Raw genomic sequence first — 21,171 nt, forward strand, 5'->3', positions numbered from 1 at the left:
AAAATTGCTTCTGAGAGCAAGAAAGAGATAAAAAGGGGAATTTCTTAGTGAGGGTCACACTGTAGTCACTTCCTGTCTGAGCCAGGACTGAGTCAGCCACTAATATACCTGATATTTAACTCTTTTAGGCAGAGAAAGAAAAAAAGGAACACAGCATAGTTATTTGTGTGCTAGGCACTGTACATACCATACGTCTATCTCATCATGTCACATGTCACCTCGGCTATCCTTTAAGCTATGGTAAATTCTGTGCTGTGGATCCTCATGTGATTAATATTTAATAATGATGCATTGACTTCCCTGTGGCTTGTAGTTAAAGTAGAACTCCAACCAATTATTATGGGATAGTATGGGAGAATTTCTATAGTATTTCTGCTACCACTGAGGAGATAGTGCCTTATTGACCGTAGTCACCAAGAACAAAAGGTAAGGAAAATGTTACTATAGACATTAATAAAAACAGCTTGTTTTACTACTATACTTTTAAAATCATGTGACTGTTGGACAGCCAGATAGTCTACCGCTCACACTTCAGGTGCTTGGCAATCCAGTGCATGCCCTCCTCCCCTAGCCACACTTCCCCTAACATCCTCTTACAGAAGGTGTTGTGATATGTAATAGCATGCTATGAGTTTGCAGTGCCCAGCTTCTAATACAGAGAAGGAAAATGAAGAAGCTAGGCATTACACTAACAAATATGGTAATTGCAAATGACTATGGTATTTATCTGCTTTGCAAATGTGGGTAATATAGAGGTTGGCAGCTTTCTGGAAAGGTCACACAGCTTCGGGCCTTTAGGGGGCGGATGGACATTGAAAAGTAATTTCTGCACATGGAAGAGGAGGCTGCAAATGGAATAGAGGTTGCAAATAAGAAGCAACACATAGAAATAGGGAATCGGTACCCAAGGGATCTGTATATTAGTGAAGGAAGCTGCTGTACATGAATGTTTCACATGGGGATGAGAGGAGGACTTCTGCGCATTTAAGAGGAAACACAAGAAAGTTGGCCTGCAATTATCTCTCAGCTCGGGTTTTCTTTTACCCGGTGGATATATATAACTTGACTGGTTCACTTTAAAGTGATGTTCTCTAGTCACATGCTCAGTAGAGTTGGGCCGAACCTCCGATTTTAGGTTCGCGAACCCTGTTCGCGAACTTCCGCAAAAGGTTCGGTTCGCGAAAAAGTTCGCGAACCGCAATAGACTTCAATGGGGAGGCGAACTTTCAAAGTTTTAAAACATTCTATCAGCTGGAAAAATGATAGAAAACATGTTTCAAAAGCTCTAATACCTGGAGCCACACCTAATTGAGTGAAATACACATCATTGCTGGAGGACCCACCCTCCCTCCTCCAAGCAAGGTCCTTTATACCATTTGCCTACCTACACTAATTAGTTATGGGACAGCTGCTACACACTCTGCTAGGGAGATTTTATTCTCCCTTCTCCCTCCTCCCCTTCTACCCTTCTACCTATTCCCTCCTACCGGAGGGAGGAGGGTCTCTTCTGCCAGGGAATTATACTATTTTAAAAACCAGTATACATCATACCATAGCTGGGAATACATACATGAGTATACATCATACCATAGCTGGGGATACATACATGAGTATACATCATACCATAGCTGGGAATCGAACCCAGATCTCACTGTGTGGTGGACACGTCACCCTAAGCACTGTACCACTACAGAAGTAAGTGAAGCTTGCCTAAAATTTAACATTTATGCTCAATGCAATAGAACCATTAGGTTGCTTAACCATTTACCGCCATCCTAACGTATTAAAACGTCATGCTTACCGCTATTAACAGCAACATGACGTTTTAATACGTCGCGCATTCCCGCCGCTGCTACCGCCGTGTGTCCGCCGCTACCGCCGCCATTACCGTCGGGATCCCGTGCTGGGCGATTGGGGAAGAGGACTGAACAGTCCTCTACCCAATCGCAGTGCCTGGAGTGAATGGATGTGACCGCGAACAGCGGCTACGTCCATTCACATAAACAGGAAATGTAACAGTTTAATAAAGTGTGTAAAAAAAAAAAAAAAATGAACACGTCCTATGAGTGTTCACCAGCGCCATCTTGTGGCCAAAAAGTATATTACACTTACAAAATACATACATTTTCAAGTATATACACATCATTAATAAAATTACACTTCCAACCCTCCCCCCCCCAAAAAAACACTTGTAAAAAAAAAAAAATCAGCTTAAAAAAAAAAAAAATAGTTGCCTTAGGGACTCAGCTTTTTTTATTCTATATTTTATGGGGGAAAATTAATTTTAATTTATTACATAGGGGCTTGTAATTATGGCCAGAACAAACAGAAAAATAACCACTTATATTTCAAAATAATATACTGTCGCCATACATTGTGGTAGGGACATAATCTAAACGGTTTAATTATCGGGACCACTGGGCAAATAAAACGTGTTTGTTTTATCCACAGGAGAATGTTTAATTTTAAAACTATAAAGGCTGAACACTGAGAAATAATGATTTTTTTTCTTTTTTTTTCTGTTTTTCTCATTAAAATGCATTTAGAATAAAATAATTCTTAGCAAAATGTACTATCCACAGAAAGCCTAATTGGTGGCGAAAAAAACGAGGTATAGATCATTTTCTTGTGATAAGTAGTAATAAAGTTATTAGGGAATAAAAGGGAGGAGCGCTGACAACTGAAAATTGCTCTGGTCCGTTAGGATAAAAACCCTTGGGGGTGAACTGGTTAAAGGAGAACTGTAGTGAGAGGTATATGGAGGCTGCCATATTGATTTCCTTTTAAGCTATACCAGTTGCCTGGCAGCCCTGCTGATCTATTTGGCTGCAGTAGTGTGAATCACACCAGAAACAAGCATGCAGCTAATCTTGTCAGATCTTACAAAAATGTCAAACACCAGATCATACCATAGCTGGGAATCGAACCCAGATCTCACTGTGTGGTGGGCACATCACCCTAAGCACTCTACCACTACAGAAGTAAGTGAAGCTTGCCTAAAATTTAACATTTATGCTCAATGTAATAGAACCATTAGGTTGCTTAAAGGAGAACTGTAGTGAGAGGTATATGGAAGCTGCCATATTGATTTCCTTTTAAGCTATACCAGTTGCCTGGCAGCCCTGCTGATCTATTTGGCTGCAGTAGTGTGAATCACACCAGAAACAAGCATGCAGCTAATCTTGTCAGATCTTACAAAAATGTCAAACACCAGATCATACCATAGCTGGGAATCGAACCCAGATCTCACTGTGTGGTGGGCACATCACCCTAAGCACTGTACCACTACAGAAGTAAGTGAAGCTTGCCTAAAATTTAACATTTATGCTCAATGCAATAGAACCATTAGGTTGCTTAAAGGAGAACTGTAGTGAGAGGTATATGGAGGCTGCCATATTGATTTCCTTTTAAGCTATACCAGTTGCCTGGCAGCCCTGCTGATCTATTTGGCTGCAGTAGTGTGAATCACACCAGAAACAAGCATGCAGCTAATCTTGTCAGATCTTACAAAAATGTCAAACACCAGATCATACCATAGCTGGGAATCGAACCCAGATCTCACTGTGTGGTGAGCACGTCACCCTAAGCACTGTACCACTACAGAAGTAAGTGAAGCTTGCCTAAAATTTAACATTTTTGCTCAATGCAATAGAACCATTAGGTTGCTTAAAGGAGAACTGTAGTGAAAGGTATATGGAGGCTACCATATTGATTTCCTTTTAACCACTTGAGGACCCACCCTTTACCCCCCCTTAAGGACCAGCGCTGTCTTAGCTGATCTGTGCTGGGTGGGCTCTGCAGCCCCCAGCACAGATCAGCGTGCAGGCAGAGCGACCAGATCGCCCCCCTTTTTTCCCCACTAGGGGGATGATGTGCTGGGGGGGTCTGATCGCTCCTGCCTGCCGGGTGTTGCGGGGGGGGGGGGGGCACCTCAAAGCCCCCCTCCACGGCGAAATCCTCCCCCTCCCTCTCCTACCTGGCCCCCCCTGGAGATCCGGGCTGCACAGGACGCTATCCGTCCTGTGCAGCCAGTGACAGGCTGTCTCCTGTCACATGGCGGCGATCCCCAGCCGCTGATTGGCCGGGGATCGCCGATCAGCCTTACGTCGCTGCTGCGCAGCAGCGCCGTACAATGTAAACAAAGCGGATTATTTCCGCTTGTGTTTACATTTAGCCTGCGAGCCGCCATCGCCGGCCCGCAGGCTATTCACGGAGCCCCCCGCCGTGAATTGACAGGAAGCAGCCGCTCGCACGAGCGGCTGCTTCCTGATTAATCAGCCTGCAGCTGGCGACGCAATACTGCGTCGCAGGTCCTGCAGCTGCCACTTTGCCGACGCACGGTATAAGCGTGCGGTCGGCAAGTGGTTAAGCAATACCAGTTGCCTGGCTATCCTGCAGATCCTCTGCCTCCAATACTTTTAGCCCTAGACCCTGAACAAGCATGCAGCAGATCTGGTGTTTGACATTTTTGTAAGATCTGACAAGATTAGCTGCATGCTTGTTTCTGGTGTGATTCACACTACAGTGGCTGGATAGTGTACTGGTTAAGGGCTCTGCCTTTGACATGGGAGACCAGGGTTTGAATCCTGGCTAGGTCAAGTACCTATTCAGTAAGGAGTTCAAGGCAAGACTCCCTAACACTGCAGGGTGGCCTCTTGAGCGCGTCCCTGTGGCTGCAGCTCTTGAGCGCTTTGAGTCTGACAGGAGAAAAGCGCTATACAAATGTTTGGATTATTATTACTGCAGCCAAATAGATCAGCAGGGCTGCCAGGCAACTGGTATAGCTTAAAAGGAAATCAATATGGCAGCCTCCATATACCTCTCACTACAGTTCTCCTTTAAGCAACCTAATGGTTCTATTGCATTGAGCATAAATGTTAAATTTTAGGCAAGCTTCACTTACTTCTGTAGTGGTACAGTGCTTAGGGTGACGTGCCCACCACACAGTGAGATCTGGGTTCGATTCCCAGCTATGGTATGATCTGGTGTTTGACATTTTTGTAAGATCTGACAAGATTAGCTGCATGCTTGTTTCTGGTGTGATTCACACTACTGCAGCCAAATAGATCAGCAGGGCTGCCAGGCAACTGGTATAGCTTAAAAGGAAATCAATATGGCAGCCTCCATATACCTCTCACTACAGTTCTCCTTTAAGCAACCTAATGGTTCTATTGCGTTGAGCATAAATGTTAAATTTTAGGCAAGCTTCACTTACTACTGTAGTGGTACAGTGCTTAGGGTGACATGCCCACCACACAGTGAGATCTGGGTTCGATTCCCGGCTATGGTAGGATGTATACTGGTTTTTAAAATAGTATAATTCCCTGGCAGAAGAGACCCTCCTCCCTCCGGTAGGAGGGAGGAGGGAGGAGGGAATAGGTAGAAGGGGAGGAGGGAATAGGTAGAAGGGGAGGAGGGAGGCCAATTAAAATCTCCCTAGCAGAGTGTGTAGCAGCTGTCCCATAACTAATTAGTGTAGGCAGACAACTGAGTCAAATGGTATAAAAGGACCTAGCTTGCTAGGGAGGGTGGGTGGGGTCTTAAGCAGTGTGTTTCACAATAACATGTCTGCTGACAGTAAAATGGAGGCGAAAAATTTTGCTCAATACAGCTTTATGGGGCGAATCGAACTTCCGCAAAAGTTCGCCTGATGCAGGCGAACGCGAACCCCCAAAGTTCGCCTGGAACCGTTCGCCGGCGAACCGTTCGGCCCATCTCTAATGCTCAGTGCATCATTTACTGGAAAAATATTCTCACTGCATATTGCCCTGTCAGATATCAATCCCAGTTCTGACACCTACTCAAGAAAATAAACAAATATATATATGGCAATGCATTTTTCATCTGTTTCTTGTCAGATGATTTAATAATATATTGGAAGGTAGGAGGTACCATTTTCCAGCATATAATTTCCCATATTAGTAAAGCGAATGAATTGAATAATGATAGACAGAAAGAGAAGATGGTTAATGCTTCCAGGAAATCTGAGAAGGGTGGAATCACAAAGAACAAGATATAATATAGTCTTGCTGTACCTCGTAAATAGTTCCATCTAAACAGTGCAGTACTCCGTGTCCTTGACGTTGGTCCAGCACCCAGTTTCCCTCATAATGATCACCATTCCTGTAATAATACATAATATGTTATGCTTACATGCCTGAACAGCCCAGTTGCATTCTTGGCTCCAGACTCTCAGTGTACACTATCTAATGTAAGATACAATAGAAAAATACCTTTTCAGCTTCTTGATATGAAACAGCTCTTATTCCCTTTGTAAAGTAAACTTCCTATGTACACAAGAGACTCTTACCACAGGTACAGAAAATGACTGATATAATGACATCATCAAACTCTGCTTTGCTTTAGGAGGGGCAAGCCTGTGACTGGACCTTAAAGTAAACCTGAACTGAAAATTACAAGTCAAAATTAGATATAAGCACCTCGCAGTTTCCTCCCGTGTAATCTGCTTATCAACCTTTTTCTCCTCTCCTGTGTCCTGTTTTTTCACTGTCATTGATGGAATTTTCCATCCTCCATTTTAAAAATGGTAATGACCTTGTAACAGCTTTCAGGACTGCAAACTCTTAAAAGAACCTGTACTGAGTAAAAATATTTAAAATAAACACATGAGGTAACTTCAAATGAACATTACATAGTTACCTTACCATCAGTTCCTCTCAGAAGCTCACCATTTTCTTCTGACAATGATCCCTTCCAGTTCTGACAACAATTTTGTCAGAACTGAAATATATCAGTTGCTGTCAGTTATAGCTGAGAGGACAACTGCTGTGCCAAGTAATGTCTATGTTTCCCTATGGCTCAAGTGGGCGATGTTACAGTTTAACAGTGTGCTGACCAGGAAGCGGTTAGGAGTAATGGCCATTTTCAAAATATAGGACGGAAAATTCCCTTGATCACTGTGGACAAACAGGACACGGGAGAGGAGAAAGACACTGAGGAGTAGACTACATGGGAGGTACGTATGACTTGTGTATGCTTATTTTGACTTTTAATTTTCAGTTCAGGTTTTCTTTAAACTATAATATCGCCTGCTCGAGCCATAGGGAAACACAGATACATTACCATCAGTGGTCCTTTCCGTTATAACTGACCGCAACTGATATATAACTGACCGCAACTTATATATTTCAGTTCTGACAAAATCTTGTCAGAACTGGAAGGGATGGTTTTAAGAATAAAATGGTGAGCTTCTGAAAGGAACTGATGGCAAGGTAAGTATGGAATATTCATTTGCAGGTACATCATGCGTTTATTTTAAATATTTTTACTCGGTTCAGGTTCATTTTAACAGCTCTCCCAAAAATAGTAAATTTTCCCCTGACAAGATCATTGATGACAATCCATTTTAACAACATCTTTTCACTTGTTTGTTGGCAATACAGTAGTTTATAGGACAGCACTCTCATCTTGCAGCACTAGAACACTATCTCAGCCAGGACACTATCTTATACAGTTTGTATGTATTTTAATGTTTGTGTAAATCTGTTCCAGGCATTAAGGTTTCCTTCCACATCACAAAAAAAAAAAAAAATACTGGCAGGTTAAATGGTCCTAGGGACATTAAAGTACTGTAGAGACATTAGGCTGTAGGTTTCCGTTGAAATGACATACCACGTGCTGTGCGTTTACTGGACAACATGCAGGTTTACAGTGGCAATGAGACATACATGCTTCAATGTATGTGTTGCATCGTACTCCTACCGTGGGATGTGTTTTTCCCTGGGGTCACAACGCTGCAGCTCTGGCTCCTTGTGTCTCAACACAGAGCACAGAGCAGGGAGGCTGTGGAGAGCCGGGCCAGAAGAAGGGGTGGGGAGAGGCAGAGCTGGCCGATATGAGCTGGGGAAGGGGCGTTCCTGAAGCCAGAGTGGACATTTTGCAGGAGTGCCTCTCCTGCAAGGGACGCTCCTTTTCCTCGAGATTGCCAACACGCAGCATGTCGCCAATTTTGGGGGGTTCTAGTGCGGCATGGGGAGGGGGCTGAGAATGGCCTATAGGGGATAAGGAGGCATGCCATAGAGCAGGGAACATGCCTCTGTGTCCCATCTACCCCCCATGGGTACACTTTAATATGTGTATGTGGTTTTACTTACCAATCTGTGATGGTCAATTTCTAAAAGACTTCTCCCCTCAGCATAGGCAGGTTCTCAATAAAGATAAACTACAAACATTGCTCATTTTGGGGCATGCTCATAAATCAGACTGAGGGCGACACCCGATCAGGTGCCAGAATCAACCAGACAAAGGTAGACAATCCAGGGCACCCTAGCTGTCTGCAACAATTCCTGTCTAACTGTCATTAAAACCACAGGTCTTAGGCCCTGATTCACCAAAATGTGGCAAGATTGCTGTGCACTCAAAGTAAATGATCCCATAGAAGCCAGAACAGTGCAGAAGGGGGTCATGTGCTCACTGTGATGTTAGAAGCTTGTGCTCATATGCAATAATTGCGTAATTCCAAGTAACTGATACACCAGGGTGGCATTTTGTGGAGCTTTTTTTGAGCTGTATAATAAGCTGAGAGAGGAGCAAAGGGCATTCCTCTGATATGTTGGAGGAGTAGCAGGACCAGCTTTCTGTGAGCTGCTCCTTCAGGAGATCCCACACCAACTCCCACATTACATATCAGCAGCTACATGTGGGTGTCTGCTGAAAATCAGACAGTGCTGCCAAATGTAACATACACTTTTCACTCAGGTATAAGCCTGCATGAATCAGTACACAGTTATTTGTTCTGTGTACAGATACACTTTAAGGGCTGGGGCCCACTGGAGAGTTTTCACAATGTTTTAAAATCGCAGTTTAATCCAAAAGCGCCAGGTTAATTAAAGTCAATGAAGGTGCATCCACAGTAGCAATTGTGATTTCCCAGCATTCTGTGTAACATTTGCACTTTAAGGGGATCCACACAGCTTTTTATTTCTTCAGTTTGTCCTGGTTTCTAATAGCTGTAAGAAGCTGCTCCCCCCTTCCCTCTGCCCTTATTTGTCCAGTGGAAGGTGTGACTGTAATCAAGTGCGACTCTCTAAACTCTTTGAAGTACAATGTATAATAACACCCCCCTTCCCCGTTGCTGAAAGCATTTTATGTTCTCATTGCTAATGCTAATTACAACAATCAATACTTGCATGCTCTTTCTGTGGACAGCAGGCCACGGAAGTAGAGCAATAAAAGCCTCTAACAAATATTTAAATGTAAAAAGAAGAGGTAAAATAGTTTTTTTAAAGCAATAAACCACATTGTTAATATGCATTTTTAATGTGCTATTGAGAAGCCCTGGGTGCTAAGAATAGTGCTCAGTTCACTTTAACCATTTATGCCACGGGCACTTGAGCTTCACATCCGCAGCGGCATTTGCTACAGCCGCAGAGATGCGCTAGTCACATCCCTGCAGTTTGGAGGGGGGTTTGCACGCGTGATGTTGCTAGTAGCAGGGGGGATTAGCTGCAGGGGACAAAAGTTCCCTGTGCCAATCCGCACATGTCCGCCGAGAATAAACACTGTTTTTGTTCTAAAACAGTGTTTATTCTTAAATAGAGCCGCCGCACTTCCTTCCGCCGATGATTTCCACCGATTTCCGCCGCCGAACAAAGTTCCCATTCATTGATTTCCCACAGAACACCCGTGATGCAGACTTCCATTGAAACCTGAGTCACTTCCCTAGTAACAATGTAGCAACCCATTGTTTCCTATGTAGTGTACTTATGCGCTACATAGGATTTTGCTCAGCGGTGACATCTTGTGGCCAAATATTAAAATTACATCTGCTGACTTTAGGGAATAATAATAAAAAAAATAATATGTATGTCAAGAGGACATATTATTATAAATGTATGGGCTAAAAATTAGCATTGGATGTAAAACTAAAAAAATATACCTTTATTTCCAAATAAAATATTGTCACCATACATTATACTAGGGATATAATTTTAATGTTGCAATACCCGGGACAAATGGGCAAATAAAATGTGTGGATTTTAATTAAGGTAGCATGTGGTATTTTAAATCTATAATGGCCGAAAACTGAGAAATAATGATTTTTTTCCATTTTTTTTCTTAATTAATCCTATTAAAATGCATTTAAAATAAAATAATTCTTAGCATAATGTATAACCCAAAGAAAGCCTAATTGGTGGCGGAGAAAACAAGGTATGGATCATTTCATTGTGGTAAGTAATTAAGGAGAAAGGTTCCCAAATTTTGCCTCTGAAGAATCTTTCTTAGCGAAACAGCTGTCAGGCATCCCCTCACCCCCACTGTAGCCCCGCATGTCAGTACACCGTGGATTAAAGGTATTTCAATTTGCTTTAACTGTGCCTCTGCCTCCTTTCTCCTTAATTGCAAACGTGTATGCTCTGAAGAGCACATTTGGCATGGAGTACGCAATCCGGTGAACCCAGTGTCCATCCACCCACATCTAGTGCCAGTCTGTTCCTTTTCTACATTCATTGTGATAAGTAGTGTTAAAGTTATTGGGGAATGAAAGGGAGGAGTGCTGAAATGGGAAAATTCCTCTCATCCATACCGTGAAAAATACCTGCGGGCTGAAATGGTTAATACAAAGTATAGGTTCGCTGCAAAATCGCTTTTCAATAGCTGTACTAAGTGATTTTGCAGCACTTTTATTAGCATGTCTATGGAAATCAAAATCACTATACAAATGGATTGCATTAAATTAAAATTTGCTTCAAAAACATCAGAAATCATTACCAAAAGCGCTCAGCCATTGCGATAGTGTCTCATGCTTTCTAGTTGGTCCCAAACCTTAAATAGGAACTGTAGTGGAAATAGCATATTTAATAAAATTGCTTATTATTTACAATATTAATTTATAGATTATTTAGTCAGGGTTTGCCCATTGTAAGATCTTTCCTCTCCCTGATTAACATTATGAGATTTATCACATAGCAACATCTGTGATACATTTCTGCCAGTTGATTTCTGCTTGCTTGGCAATGGTTGGAAACTGTGATTGTGTTTGAAGATTTGGGCATTTTATGGGTATTGTAACTCACAGGTCACATTAGTGGTAGGTAGTGATGGTCAAGTAGAAGCTAATAACTTTGAGTTGATGCAAATTTATGCACATTTTTATGCAAATTTATGCAGCTTGAAAATGAACCAATCAAATTTTACCTCAGCCGTATTTTATTGATTCATTTTCAAGCTGCAAAAATGCATAAACATTTGCATAAATTTGCATCAACTCAAAGTTATTTGCATCTAATTGACCATCACCAGTGGTAGGATGGGTCTAAAGACAAGCTGCCAATGCTGCCCCTGCTACCATATTACAATGTGCAACTGAAGGTCTCCTTCTGTAGATTTGAACACATATTTTAACACCTTGTCATAAAATGCCATATAAATCACCAGCAAGCAATAAAAAAACTTAAAATAATGTTCATAGTACTTTTTCACCTACTTTTAAATACTTTTTTTATTGTAAAATGCTTAAAAGTTATTCTAAAAAAGAATATGAAAATGATCTCCTAGGAGATAACGCAGGAGAAAAAGTGAATTGCATATGGGCCACTGTGTCTTGTAATTGGCTGACTGGCTGTGCTCCGCAGACCAGATTATTTGCAGGTGCTGTTCGGCGAGTTAGCATCACCTTCCCATATGTGTTATTGCATTATTTGCCACAATACAATGAGGTTCACAGACAGTACACTGTCAGGACTATGGCATTGGCATCACACTGTGGGAGGAATTGCACAGCAATATCAGCCATACAGATGTCCCTGATGCACTATTAGAGAAAAGGTAAAGATTTCTCATGGGAAAGGAGGTATTGGCTACTGAGTGGGATGAAGTTCAATCCTGGGCTAAAGTTCCTCTTTACATTTTCAACATAAATAAATTTTTTCTCAGCTAAGGGATGGGAGAGATGACAGGGCAGCGTAATCTCAGGCTAGTGCAAGGAGATGAAAGGAGACTCTGTGGAGGGATGGGAGTGGGGGAGGGGAGGGGGAGGGGAGAGGGCCCCTTTAGGTATGTATGTAGGGAGTTTTTGGAGCTGGGAGGCACATCCATAGTTTAGGTAGGGTGGGTAGAACAGAAAAAAAAAATCACGCAATTGAACTTAAAAGTATAAAAATAAATCATACACAAATATATAAAACAAATGTGCACATTCTGCAGCGTCTCAGAGGAAATTTTGATTCAGCACAATCCAAGAGAAGAGACATTAATCTTCCACATTTGTTTCCAGCTCATCATTGGCATAGCTACTCATCTTTGTGTAGGTTTTGCTTTAAAAGACTACATAGTCCAATATGCGAATTATAAAACACCTAATCTGAGAAGCGTCTAACCCATATGTTGTATGGATTCCTCCCACAGAGCACACATGAGTGAAAGTTTATGTGATTTACAGCCCGGTTTCCACATTCCAAAGTTTATTGGTATCCCCTTTGGCTTGACTTTTATGCTTTGTGGTTAAAAGCAGTGAAGGTTTGTGGGCAACACCTCACAATATAATGTCCATTTCAGTTAGAGGTGAAATGTAACCCTGTAAATACATACAGGGGAGCATCATCTATGTGGGGAGTGCAACAAGCACGCTATAAATAATATTCTTTTTCTGCACAGCCTGGACATAAAAAAAAAAACTAGCATAGAAGAAATGTATGGAGTGATTACACTGCTATGCTCTGTAATGTAAAGAACATACAAATAAAAACACTGGAGGTAGCTGGAGGCGCCAGATGCAAAAAGAATAGCATATTTGCGCACAGAAAGGTAGAGAATGCTATATACTATAATAGTTAAACATCTCCTACCTTTTGGATGCTTACATCACAAAGAATGTAGAAGTCTTGATAAAAAGTTCAACATTTTATTGTGCACTTTCGACAACGCGTTTCATGGCTAGAGCTGCTTCCTCTATTTGGAGTGTACGTTAGCCCCAGGAGTGTAGATGGTGCCTGGGGCTGACATACAGGGTTTTTTTGGCTCTGGGAGAAATCCCAAAGCAAAAATCTTTTTTAGGAGTTGCGATCACCATCCTATCTACATACAAGCCCAACTGGGGACAGTACTCCCTCTCATGCCCTAGCAAGTGGTTGCCTCTTACAGTAGCCTGGCCTCATGAGTATATCTACTTTTGTTTACTTCCTTATCCTGGTGACCTAACAATATTGCACCAGATTGGGCTCCCAGTGTTTTTTCTTCACAAGTTTGAATACATATGAAACACATTTCACTCTCTGAATTACCGGTACTGTGAGGAAATATACAGATTTTCCATAAACTACTTGTATTCCTTTATTACATTCAGTATTGCCTGTAGCTGTTAGTTTCTCTTTCCTTCCACACTCAGAAAAATTGCTATAGGGTTAGTTTTCAGGAGTCTCACTCCCTCGTCAGATCATGAGAATGGATTATTATGTTTATTATATAGTCATCATCCTCCCTGGTGCTGTACTGAGTACAATGTGGTCACTGTAGTGAGTACCATAGATAAATACATATAGGTCACCCACAATACAATCGGAACATCCGGCAGCACAAGCATTAAACATACATAGTTAATGCCTCATGTGAAAGAACCAAAGAGACATGAGACACAAGGGGGAGAGCTCATCCCTTCCAAGCTTGCACTCTATATGGGAGAGTTAGCACTGGAATATACAGTAACATAATTATATGAGAATAAATTACTCTCAGGCCTGGGGCTCACTATAGTCATTTCATCAGCACTTCAGGATTGCTGACAGCCACCAATGATCGTAAAAAGCACTACGCTGATTAAAGTAAATGGAGTTGAACCCATGCCCGTGATTATGATTTGGCCAAATTGCAACTGCAGGTCATGCAGCTTTTTTTGGAGCGATTAGGGATGGATTTCTGCAAAGGCCACCAAGGCCCAGGCCTTGGGTGGCAACTGGCCAAGAGGTGGCTGGGCATGGAAGAGAGATGGCTGCATATGGAAGAGGCTGCAAATGGAATAAAGAGGTTGCAAAAAAGGAGCAACACATGGAAATACGGAGCTGCTGCCCAAGGAGCCTGTATAGAACTGAAGGAGGCTGCTGTACATGAATGTTAGACATGGAAGAGGGGGCTGCACAAGGAATGGGAGGAGGTGCTGTACATGGAAGGGAAGCTGGCCCGGGGCGGAAAAAGTATAAATACAGCCTTGGGATTACACTCCAAGGCTAAAGGAGCACTGCAAAATCGCACTTCAAAAGTGATTTTGTGATTTTGCAGTGACTTTGTGGCCAATCCTCCTGTTTTAAAGAACTTTTAAGTACTTCCTGGTAGGCCTGAACGATTTTAGGAAAAAATTGAATTGAGCGATTTCTGTCCCAAATTGCAATTTCGATTCGATTCACGATTTTCTTCAAATCAAGCTTTGTTCCCCCTCTGTGCCTGTTTGTTCCCCTCTGTCCCCCTGTCTCTTCTTGTGCCCCCTTTGCCTCTTCATGCCTCCTCTGGGTCTCTCTCTTGCCCCCTTTGTGTCTCTGTGCCCGCTCTGTTTCTCTCTGTGTGTCTCTCTCTGTGCCCCCTCTGTGTCTCTCTCTGTGCCCTCTCTGTGTCTCTCTTTGTGCCCCCTCTGTGTCTCTCTTTGTGCCCCCTCTGTGTCTCTCTTTGTGCCCCCTCTGTGTCTCTCTGTGCCTCCTCTGTCCCCCAAGCTGCATCAGTTCTGGACATAGCTTCCAGCACAAGTCCAGCGATGCACATCTATTCACTTTGCCTCCTGCAGGCTCTAATGAACGGCATACTTCCTGTATGTTATGTGACATACAGGAACCCAGCATTTTGCCAAGCACAAGAGCCGGCAGACGGCGATAGAGGATGGACAGCGTAGGACTGGTGTGGAAGGCATGTCCAACGCTGCGGGCCGCACGCGCCAGGACTTTGGGGAAGTTTGAAGCCGCTTCTTCAAACTTCCCCATGCGGAAATTACATGATCGCGATATTCGCCACTTTGACGATTCCGAAATCGTAATCTTGGTGATCGCGATTTTGGTTTAAATTCGATTTATCTTTCAGCCCTACCTCCTGGTCAAACTGACTAATATGGCTGGACCCTGCATGGGCATTCATTTGTAAAGATTCTCCTAATACACCTGTAAGATTCCAATTTCCAATAAATCTTCAGCACATAAATACTGTCACATCAGCTGTTACTTTTCAGTCTTTTACGCTTGTAATGTAATTCCTGCAATTTATTATATAATAGTTCCTGCTATTTATCTTGTGGACACAGTAAATGGCCTAAGCACAATAAACCTGTGCCAATCTCCTTAATTCCTTCCATATGAAAAACTGAAACCAGAGGAAGTGGTACCACAGCCCCTTCAGAGGCCTAACAAGGGCCATGTAAACCTGACTTTTGCTTATATGTACATAAATCCACAAGGTTAGTTTGTGACTGACAGCAGATGGCAATTTCCCAGATAATACTACAGATCATTACAAATGCAGTTTTTCTAGCTTAGGGAACACATAGTTCATTTATAAATGGTTTAAAGAGATTAGAAAGCCACCATCTGATTTAAAGCCTTAGGCACTAAGTGGGTTAGGCACACCCTTGTTTCTTATATTTCTATGATTATAGTCACAAAATGCTCAGAGTCAAAGAATTTGAACACAAAAAGTGAAATGGTTACAAAAGAAAACACACCCATGGTATCTCCTCTTAGGCCAAATTCCACACGTATGTACTAGTTTTGCAGAGTCCTTTGTGACTGCTTTGGAGCAGAGCCCGTTAAACTAATATAGAATCCTAGCCCATGCTTCTGAGACTCCCATCCATGTCTGCTGTGGGATATCCCTTTTCTCTGACAACAATGTCACATGGGTTCCCCTTGCCCTTACTGGAACTCATCACACCTGCTGCCCAAGCAGCGCCAACCCAAAGTTGAGTAGCCAGGCAAAGTAAACATGTGTACAGAGGGTTGAGCCAGGAAGCCAGCTAGCATTACACCGAGAGCTTTAGAAAAAAACACATTTGGAATGCATGACGTCAAAACATGTGTTTCTTCAGATTACAAGCCGTGCGCGCTCAGTGTGATGATATCCCACTGGCAGACACATGTAGCGTTAGATGACATACAGCACAAGCTGAGTGTTTACAGACGTAAAGTCTCACTTGCTGAACACAGGTGCAGAGCCTTCGTGAAGCACGAATCACATTATACCCCAATTGGCTCTCCAAATCTGAGGTTTTTCTGCTTTGCACATGAATAATGAACTAATGTTCCTAAGAACTACAGACCGGAGTAATGCAAACTCAAAGGAATGCAGTGATGTATTGCTTCTTTACATGTGTCACTCAATAAGGTAAACACAAAACCTTGTTTGCCAGATATATGGCAGTTTTTCAGCGGTGGATTGTTGCCCCTGCTTCAACATGGTGACTACTACTGCTCGAATATGCTATTTAAGACAATGGAAGAAAATCTAGTAGTTTGTTCAGGCCTGTGGAGAGAAACTACAGTAAATATGACATTGGAAAACCAGCAAAGGGGGGGGGGGGGGGTTACAGGATGATGGGGGAGGTGTTTTGGAAAGAAAAGAAAGTGACTATGCAAGGACTTGCATTGCACTGAATAGAAACAGCAGAGGCTACTTACATGGCAGAGGGAGGAGGGGAAAAGGATGCAGCTACAGCAGCAGGAGCACTGTGGGCCAGTTACTCTGGCTCTGAGAAAAGTGGGTCCTTTACCAAACTAGGTAGTTGATAATCATATGGCTAAACCAGCATGTGTTGCCCAGGTTGTAATTGTTCTTGCCTCAAATAATTTACTGATATTACATGCAGAAGGTGAGAAATTGTTTTGTCACAAGCTGAGGTATAAAAGAATGAAAAAAAGGTTCCATGACCAGTCCTAAGGGTGGGCCACTGCACTGGGACTCTGCTGTTTTCAAGCACTCTAAAACCTCTCCCCATGATGCTGTTCAACTTCCTTCTCCTCTCCCTTCTCCTTATTCTTCTTTTCTGTGCTTTCAACCCATATCAGTTCAAGCACCACACATTAAAAGACGGACTCCTTCCTTTGCTTTATCACTGGATCCAAGTAAATGCTAGGAAGTGGTACCTCTCCTTCTGTATACCCATGATCCTCTATGACATAAAAGGTAGAATAAGATGTGGCTTCATTGGTGGGTAGGTAGACCCTCCACTGTACTGTGTGGTGGATCCTTATTCAGGAGCTCAGGTTGTTAATATCTCTGCCCTATGTCAAGTGCAAATTCATGATTTGGTTGAGGAATAAATAGGCTTTGTTGTTTTGGTCAACATTTTCTAGCTCCCAGGATGTTGTTTCTGACTAACGTCTTCTTGCTCTTGCTTGTTACAGTGTTGCTCTGTGCCTTTAGCCCATTTTGAGTCATGCACCCCATCGTCTACCACATCCTCTTCTTGATCAGGCTTAATATCACAGTAGGCACCAGTGGGCCATATGCAATTCACTTTTTCGAGGGGAAGGAGGAAGAGGAAGAAAGGGTCGGCACTACAGTACACTAGGCATATAGGAGGGATCTTCGGCAGGAGCTTCAGCCTCTACACACGGAGACAGCGTGCTCTGGCTTGTGGATAGAATCAATTGAAGGCAGGTAGAGAAATGCAGAAAAGTCGGCACTGCTGGTACTTCGTACATTTATTCTTCACAAGTGGCAAACATCATATGGATACATGCATGAAAAAAAGTATTGGACATACCATATTGTTGGAGGCTGTGACAGGTGGTGGGTGCAGGGCACAGAGTAGCCTTACGGCCGTTTCGCGCTGGCAATGCGCTTCTACGGAGGCTGTAAAATGCGGATGGGCTGGCCGGGTCATATACCTTTCCGTGCGGTGTATTTCCGCCTATTGGGGCCGCCCCTCACACTCCCTACAAGCCAAAACACACGCTGGGACGCAATATGCGTTCCGGCAGTGACTCAAGAGGGAGGTGACACCTACGGGAGACGGATGGCTGTGCAGTCCAAATCTCTATTAGCTGGCTGCATTGCTATTGCAAAAATCCATCCGTATCCATGTTGGCGCCATCTTGTGGCCAAAAACTAGACTGCTGCTTCTCAAAAAAAGTGCATGTAATACATAGTGCAATTAGTGTGTACTAAGCTCCCATTATTACTTAGTGAAAAAATTTTTTTATTTCAACACTCATATTAGGTGCATTGAGATGGGCGTGGCAGGAATTATAAAACATTGCCTAATTACAGAACAACGTTTAAAGGTGTCATACTAGTGTGAGTTAAAAATGCGCACAAATAGTGAGCATAATTGGGAGGGCAAGAGTGGAAATCACTGGGGGCATTAAAATTAATTGGACCATAATCTCAACATAATGAATATTATTTTTCCTTTTGGATCATTATTGCTTAAATATTTAGAGATCCTAGTAAAATACAAAACCTAAAAGGCATATATACTAGTGGCCTGGCGTTAGGACGTGGGAAAGGGGGAGGAAAAGTGGGAAAGGAAGGCGGGATAAAGGAGGGAAGGAAAGGGAAGGGAAGGAACGGGGGGACAGGGAAGGAGGGTGAAGGAAAGAACACACATCCGGACAGGAGGGTAGGAAGCAGGTGGAACATAGTCCAGCTCTCCAATCACTACATACAAAGAATCTTTTAAGGGTCCAAGAAACACGACATATCTGTGTAATCATTTAGGCCTAATGGGCCCATAGCATCAGTCCTCAAAATTAGAAGCACTTCTTCTCTTTTAAGTTTTCTCTCTCGGTCTCCCCCTCTTCTTAGTATGGGGATATGGAGGATTCCTGCAAACCTCATAACAGTGGGGTCACTATCATGTGTATCCCTAATGTGATTGATCAGTCTTGGGGATCCGTGCCCTGACTTGATTGAGTTGAAATGCTCTCTAAAACGTCTGGTCATTGCCCTCGTAGTTTCCCCTACGTAAAATCGATTGCACGGGCACCAGATGGCATAGACGACAAATTTCGTCTGACACGTAAAAAAAGTGCTCGCTTTCCGTCGCACTGGCCCCAGTTGGAAGCTGTTCCCGACGTTAAGCTGATTGCACGAAAGGCAATGACCACACTTATAATTGCCATGAGGTTTGAGTTGATCCAACCAAGTGAGTTTTTGTACAGTGGTAAATTCACTTTTACTGATGCATGATCCTACTGTGGGAGCTCGTCTGAAGGAGAAAAGGGGGCCATCTACCACCAAAGGTTTAAGAAGAGGATCCCTCAAAAGAATGTCCCAGTTTCTGGTGACTGTAGATTTGATTTGATTGGCCATTGCCGTATAGTCAAAGGAAAGTGGCACTTTTCTCGACATAACATTAGTCTTCCTTTTTGAATTAGTTAATAGCATCTTCCTATCGCAAGAATTTGCCTTTTTAAAGGCCTGTTGGATGAGGTCTTCTGTATAGCCTCTTGCTATTAGTCTTCCGCCCAGCTCCTCCGACTGTCGGCGGAAATCTTCGTCGAGTGCGTTGTTACGGCGTAATCGGAGGAACTGGGCGTAAGGAAGGGTACGAGTAATGTGCTCTGGGTGGAAACTAGTGTTATAAAGCAATGCATTAGATGCTGTTGCCTTCCGGAATCCTCTTGTGATTAGGTGACCATCTTTGATCACCAGTTCCAGATCCAAGAATGTCATTTTATCATGCGCTATATTGGCGGTGAAGGCCATATTTGCCTCGTTAGCATTAATGTAATGCAAGAATTCCTCAAAGGTAGCACAAGTCCCAGACCAAAACACCAGTACGTCGTCCACATACCTGGACCACGCCCCAAGCTGATCACGAAAGGGATTGGTGGGCGAGTGTATGTACTCCTCTTCCCACCAAGCGAGGAACAAATTAGCGTAGGTACACGAGACAGCTGTCCCCATGGCAGTACCAGACGTCTGCCAGTACCATTTACCGTCGAAAACAAAAGAGTTGTGAGTTAACACAAACTCTAAACATTCGCAAATGAAGTTTTTAAAATTTTCATCCTTGTCGATGCGGTCAAGGAACCTTCTGATCGCGACAAGCCCCAGATTGTGGGGGATTCTGCTGTACAGGCTTTCCACGTCGATGGCCGCGAGGTAGTCACCTTCATGCCATGGATAGTTCTCCACTCCCCTAAGGACATCCATGGTGTCCACTAGATGGGAGGGGACTAAACTGAGCAATGGCCTCAGGACGTGGTCCAGATATCTGGACAACCTTTCTGTGACCGACCCCATACCCGAGACAATGGGGCGGCCCGGAGGGTTGGTCTGGGACTTGTGCACCTTCGGTATGTGGTACCATATAGGTTTAATGGGGAAGTTAGGCAGTAAATCGCTGGCCAATTTAGATGTGATAAGTCCCTGCTCTGCCCCTTTTCTTAATAGAGATCTGAGTTGATTCTGGTATTTGATTGTAGGATCGGAGGGTAGGGGCTGATATGTTTTAATATCTTGTAATTGCCTCAAAGCTTCCCTCCGATATTGCTCTGCTGCCATTATTACAATTGATCCTCCTTTGTCGGCCCGACGAATCTGCAGATCCGGGCGGTTCTGCAGCCACTTCAGGGCTCTTGTTTCTTTAATAGAGAGGTTACAATTAGCTTTAGGATAAATTTCGGCTTTGAGATCTCTCTCCACGGTTTTCTGGAATATATCCAGGCTGGAGCCCGCCTGGATAGGAAAAGGTGCTACAGATTTGCAAGGCCTAAAATCTTTCTCCGTCTTTTGTGAGTCCTCTATACTCTGTTCCTCTAAATCCCTTAAGATGTCCAAATTTTGTTGGTCTTGGTTGGTCCATTCAATCCCTGGACTGAAGCCCAGGGGGCTGACTTTGGAATCTCCCCAGCACATGGTGCGTGATGTTTTATCAACTTGATCTTTTTTAAGGAAGTGTAACTTAATGTTCAAACGTCGGATATTTTTATATAAGTCCACTTTGAATTTTGCATAGTCAAAATCAGTGGATAAACTGTAGTTCAGTCCTTTTCTGAGTAGTTCCTCTACTCCCTCAGGGAGTGGGACATCTGAAAGATTGAGTACTTGCAGGGAATCGTTCACCGGAACGATGGATAGATTTAGTTCCTCCTTCGTTTCTGATTCTTGGGGTATCTCTTGTCTTCCCACTGCAAGTGTTTCCCCTTTCTTTTTTGTCTTGGATTTGCCTCTTCCCCTCCTCGTGCCCCCCCTAAAGGGCGAGATTGTTGCTCTAGATTAGATTTTCCGTTAGGT

At 43.1% G+C, this 21,171-nt stretch overlaps 1 protein-coding gene across 3 annotated transcripts in view; it reads right to left on the reverse strand.

The window, feature by feature from the left end:
* MORN1 (MORN repeat containing 1) overlaps positions 1-21,171 on the reverse strand; it is a 565,248-nt gene that overhangs the window by 499,304 nt on the left and 44,773 nt on the right. For all 3 annotated transcript variants that reach the window (XM_068240670.1, XM_068240672.1, XM_068240671.1), the window contains exon 6: positions 6,036-6,123. In XM_068240670.1, coding sequence (XP_068096771.1) covers positions 6,036-6,123 — 88 coding nt within the window. The remainder of the gene's footprint in view (positions 1-6,035; positions 6,124-21,171) is intronic.

The sequence above is a fragment of the Hyperolius riggenbachi genome, chromosome 6, assembly GCF_040937935.1.
Source record: "Hyperolius riggenbachi isolate aHypRig1 chromosome 6, aHypRig1.pri, whole genome shotgun sequence".
In the NCBI taxonomy this organism is placed as follows: domain Eukaryota; kingdom Metazoa; phylum Chordata; class Amphibia; order Anura; family Hyperoliidae; genus Hyperolius; species Hyperolius riggenbachi.